At 47.9% G+C, this 5,566-nt stretch overlaps 1 protein-coding gene and 1 pseudogene across 1 annotated transcript in view; both read right to left on the bottom strand.

Annotated features, from left to right (window-relative positions):
- Positions 1-4,628, bottom strand: part of LOC118409229 — a 5,640-nt gene extending 1,012 nt beyond the window's left edge. The window contains exon 1 of the mRNA XM_035810095.1: positions 4,538-4,628. Within this exon, the coding sequence (XP_035665988.1) occupies positions 4,538-4,628 (91 nt within the window). The remainder of the gene's footprint in view (positions 1-4,537) is intronic.
- The window catches only part of LOC118409227, a 3,366-nt pseudogene continuing 2,418 nt past the window's right edge, over positions 4,619-5,566 (bottom strand).

Below are 5,566 nucleotides of genomic sequence, written 5' to 3'. Positions count from 1 at the left end.
TGTTTATTGGGGTCCCTGGGTTAGCAAAGCCCCTATTTGAAAAATTAAATAAACGTACTGTCTAAAATAAGAAAGTACCGGGTGGATTTTGAGGCGGAAAAAAAATAACGTACCAGTACGTTTATTTGAGAGGTGAGAGTACAACAGGGTTGCTAGTGTTACCAAAATGAAAACAGATTTGCAGTGGATGACACTTGAAGACAGAAGGAAAATGTTCAGACTTTGCATGATGTACAAAATGACCAAAAAGATTGGCAATAAAACATTATTGCAATGGCGACGATTGTCATTTACAGGCACGGTGGTCAAATCACCAGGTGTTTCTTCTCAGTGCCTATTGTTTACGACTCCGCCCGCCCGCAGGCGTGGCTCGGGGCGTCAGAGGCACACGGCAGACGATAAAATATGATACAAGTATCTTTCAATTTCATGCTCAATTCGATAATCACATTAAAAAACAAAAATAAGCAGTTGCAAATAAAGTTTATCGGCTTTAAAAATGCGTACACGGTCGGAAATGACAAATGAAAATTTTCTGCTCCACTGACGTTAAAGTGTCACCTCAGGTTAACCTCAGGTTAATCAACTTTGACCTTTCCAAAAGTTGGATTTCATAGAGATACACATTAATCATCGCCGAAAGCCTTTCTTAATAAGTTTCAGGCCCTAAAATGCATCCCTAAACTAGCATTTTTGCTGTCTATGCATTTTTTATGCATTTTCATGTAGTTTTGGTACGTTTTCTCCCATAACGGCACTGAACTTTAATCCAACGCAACTTTAATCCAACACTTTTCAGAACCCATGGGGGCCCCAAAGCCCTTTTCCGTAGAGCGTAATCGGCGGTTTTAATTCTACGTACTCCGTAGCGGGACCGTTCGAATTCAACGTAGAGCGTAATCGGTGCATTTTGCGTCGAGCGATATTGGCCCCTTTAATTTAACGTATTACGTAGAAGCTAACCGGATTTTAGCGTAAAACGTAATTCATATTAATTTTTCGTCAAGCGTAATCAAAGTTTCATTAAACTTAACTAGTCTACCGGCAAATTTTACCCGCGAAAATGCTGGAAATTGCGTTTCAAAGGGTCCAGATTTCAAAATTTCGCCGGACATTCCTTGCTATGGCTCAACACTTCGGCACTGGACATGGTGAAAATATGTTGCGGGAGCGTCGTCCCCCAACTAGTAGAAATCTTTTTACCGACCTTAGCTTAGTTAACAAGCAAAATTTTCCCCTTAAATGTAGGAAATGGCATTTCAGAGGGTCGAGATTTCAATTTTTCTCCGGGCGCCGGGCGGCCCTTGCCAAGGCTTGCGACGGCTTGGGCCTCCGGCGCTCACGACTCTCCGGCGCTCGTCGCCCTCAAAGACGTTTCTCTGACAGAAATGTCATTACATTGAGCATATGCCTGCCAGCAAAATTTGCCCCTTAAAATGCAGGAAATGGTGTTTCAGAGGGTAAAAATTTCCAAATTTTCCCGTACCTACCTTGCGACAGTTCGACTGTTCGTGCTTTCGGCACTCGAAATCTGAAAATGATGTTTGGGGGCGTTGCCCAGCTTAAAGCAAAAACCATGTGAATTTCTAATTGGATGCTATTTTGTGAGAGTGCCAAGACTTAGCCTGGACCCTGCTATGATGTCCGAAGTGATTGAGGCAAGGCGAAGTTCAAGTTCTCTCGAGATCGACTTTATTCACAACTCAACTGGTGATGGCCGTCGGTGGTAACAAACAGGAGTACTCTTCGCTCTCAGTTGGCAAAGTCCAGATCCTACTTTCTGTCACTGAAGTCCAAACTTTCCAGATCTTTCCACCACTTCTTTCGGCACGTGGCAAAACTGCCACGGCCCGAGGCCGCTACCTTACTCGGCACGAAACGACTGCTACGGCACGAAAACTGCCACGGCACGAAACTGCCGCCGCGGCACGAAACTGCACTCTCCGAATCGAGTGTCTCCTTTTTATCTTCTAAATTTTGGGTTGGGCCAAGACCAAATACGGCTAATCTTATGCGAATCTTTGGAGTCTGATTGGCCCAGGAAACATGTAAATGTGGACTAATAACTTCTCAAAAGTCCGGAACTCAAGTGACATTGAATGGCAAAGCGTAAGAAAACCAGTAAATTTCGTATTAAAAAGCTCCTCGGAGGCTTCACCCGAGGGTCAGACCGGAGGGGTCGTGAACTTATGCCTCGGTCAGCCCTCGGGCTACCCACCCCCTTGGAACTGCTTTGGGCATAACCGGCCAAAACTTTATAATGCACGTTCGGATGCAGCTGTCAAACTTTCTGGACTGTACCAACTCTGAGAGAGGGAAGGAGCAACAGGTATTCTGACACTCTAGAACATTGTACATCACAAAGAAATCTTCTTAACATTCGAATCCGACTTTGTCAGCCGCCATTGCTATCCTAAACTATGAGCACAACTTCTCACAACAATTCTGTCATGTTTCAAACGGGAAACGTCCCGTAGTTTCGCTAACATTGGAGTTTTCTATGTCGGTTACATCATCGATCGGTAACTAGGGATCCGGCGTGGTTACTAAGCTATACATCAACTCATCTTCCAGCCGGTCCGGGACTCTGTACATTCCATTCACGGTGACCGAGATATCGGACGTGGGATCCCAGGCGAAGGTGTCAATCAAACGGCTCCGGTCGAGTTACAATGTTGGGCCATCTTAAGTCAAAGTCGAGACTAGCGCTACTACTAGTATTAGTCAACAACGTCGGTCACATAGTCAACATTCAATAGTTATCCTAACACTTTTGGTAACAAGTTCTGCGTGCGTTTGTCTTATTTACAAAGTTTCTTACTCCCGATCCTATTAACCTGGTACTTGACCTCTGCCGACTAGCTTAATTGCAGTGGTTACCTGATCTCCCACTGTGGGCCTTTCCCGGCCAGCTGACGGTGGGGTATCAGAGAACAGAGAGGACCCGGCCGTCGCTAGGCACATTAACTAATTGCTGTCACTCTAGCCTAGGATACCAAACATCTTAGTCTAAACGGGCTGGCCCCGTTTACACCCCCCAACTTAAATCCTGCGCCGTCCCTGGCGCAGTGGACAGTACCTTTGGGGACTGAATGGGTACCGATTACCAAGGTACACCAGACAGAAGGTACAAGGAGAACAAACAATAACGGATAATAACAGCAGCCACTGTTCACGAAATCTCCGACTGGCAAATTGCGGAGGGCTACAGCACTACGGAAACACGGACTACACTATTACTCCCGCAATTTCTTGTCGACACTCTTTGCCCTGTGGCGACTTAAACTACCGCCACGTGAAAATTCAAAGTTGACATCAAACTCAACTACTCTTCCGCTGGGGCTAGGGTTCAGTGACCCCGAGATGGCTACTTTCGACGATTCGAATGGGAGCTGATACTTCGCGGCTATTAAAGTCCTCAACTTATCGTTATCATTTTCGCCTCTCAACTATCTACCAGGGGCGGAAGAACATCAAGTGCTGCAATTCCTAAGGGGTAACTAACTGGAGGACCCCTAACGGTTACGGTCGCCGACATAGGGACCAATGGAGAACCTTACTACAGCAGCTATCCCTCCCGGTGAGCGGCTAGACCACGTACAGCGGTCGGGAGACAACCATTCCCCGCCCTATCGTTGCTAGCACTCCCAACGGCTACGGATGCGGCCATAGGTAGCAATCGAGAGTTCTGAATACAGTAACTACTCATTTACTTCATTACAATAATTTTGCGTAAGGGAGCCCCGAGTACAAAGTACATTCTTCATCAGAAACTGGGACTGCATCAAACCGCAAGTGTAACCGTTTCAATCCAAGGTGGTACCGACTCGATATAATAACAACGCACCGCACACACAACAACGGGTGCTGTGTACAACCACCTCGGTGGCCTTCTCCAAGGGTTCCTGAGAGCTTGGCGGGGGTTCTCCGGCCACAACTTTATCATCTAACCTCCTTGGGGCCACCCGTCCTGTCCCGATTACCCGACCACTAATTACCTTATCAGGACTACCGCACGCTTCGCTTGTTACCATCACATCACAAATCTAGTCATTACTACTTCGTCTCGGTCATTGACCGCTTGTCAAAACACATTATATCACTTACACATTTCCTATCCTTACCCTACTCTTACCTTAACCTTACCCTATTCTATCTTAACCTTACCCTATTGGCTACGTCGCGGAATGTCCTTTGTTTCACAGTTCGTTTTCGGAGGCTGGCTCTCGTCGTCTCCAGGCCTCGCGCACCTCTGCCCAGGAATAGCGTTCATTATGCAGGACAGCGCTCTGCTTCGTAATCCATGGGTTCAGCTACGTAATCCATGGGTTCTGCGTCCTCACTAGTTCTCCGAGAACAAGATCATACCCCGTTTCGACTGTTCTGGCGGGGTTGGTCTCTATACGATGTCCATCCAGGGGGAATTCCACCGACGTGAAGCTGACGATCCGCGACGAACGTTAGTGGCAGCTCCGGAGACAGACTGGTACCATGGAAGACTGGGAAGGGTGTCGGTGGTAGAACGGTTACGCGATACCGGAAAGTTCGGTGGCGTAAGGAGTCTCGCCTAAGGACTGGAGCGGGGAGCAGTAGAAATGATGATGTATCGATGTTCCACGAAACCCCATCGCTTACGACAGCTGCAGGCTGTTGACGTCCCCGGACTGCATCACATGATTGACGTCATCGTCTTTCCATGGTCGCGACTGCGTCCAAACGAGACTAGTCATTGTCCGAGAAATCAGCATTCCTCTTAGTCTCCGCCACGTCGACGCCAGCACACGTTTCCGGCCTAAGTTTCTCGGTTGTCGGAGATTTTCTCCGCGTCGGTACTTGCTCCGCCCACACGGCCGGTGGTCAGAAAGATGTAGTCCTCCAGGAAGTCCCGCGCAAGCTTCTGGGTCTCCTCCGGGAAGGTCGCGCTGAACACCAGGGTCTATCTGTCACCCTTGCGTGGCATGTCCCAGGGAGCTGTCTTCACCAGCCTGCAGATCTCTGACTCAAGCCCATGTCCAACATACTGTCAGCCTCGTCCAGGATCAGGTTCTTCAGCTTCTTTATGCTGATCACTCCCTTGTCGATGAAGTCCAGCAGCCTGCCTGGTGTTGGACTTGGAGAATTCAACGGGATGGTCTGCTTCTGGACCTTGTAGTGGGTAGAAGGAACTTCCAGTGCCCAGCCTTGTGCCGTAGGAGAACTTAGTCTTGGCCACGCTGGCTCGGAACGTCTCGTATAGCTGAGCTGAATCGAAGGAGCCGGTATGTCCGGTTGGCCAGGCCGTTGGGTGGTAGTCCTGCAGTACTGAAACAGACACACGCATACACAAGCCCTAACCCGGTCTTCTACCTTATTCACCTAACACATCTTACACTAAATTTTCACCTTAACTTATCCTTATCATTATCACTAGTACTATCAAATCAATCCTTTCCGCCAGGTGGATGGGCGGAGAAGCACTCATACGACCCTGTGTCGAGAGTTACAATTTAAGAGAATTCTGGTATCTCCAAACACAATATGAAACCATCACACTGGATTCATGTCTGTTGACATCTTCTGTCCAACA

The sequence above is a fragment of the Branchiostoma floridae genome, chromosome 2 (assembly GCF_000003815.2).
Source record: "Branchiostoma floridae strain S238N-H82 chromosome 2, Bfl_VNyyK, whole genome shotgun sequence".
Classification (NCBI taxonomy): domain Eukaryota; kingdom Metazoa; phylum Chordata; class Leptocardii; order Amphioxiformes; family Branchiostomatidae; genus Branchiostoma; species Branchiostoma floridae.
The sequence above is the reverse complement of the archived record's forward strand: the minus strand, read 5'-3'. Positions and strand labels throughout refer to the sequence as shown.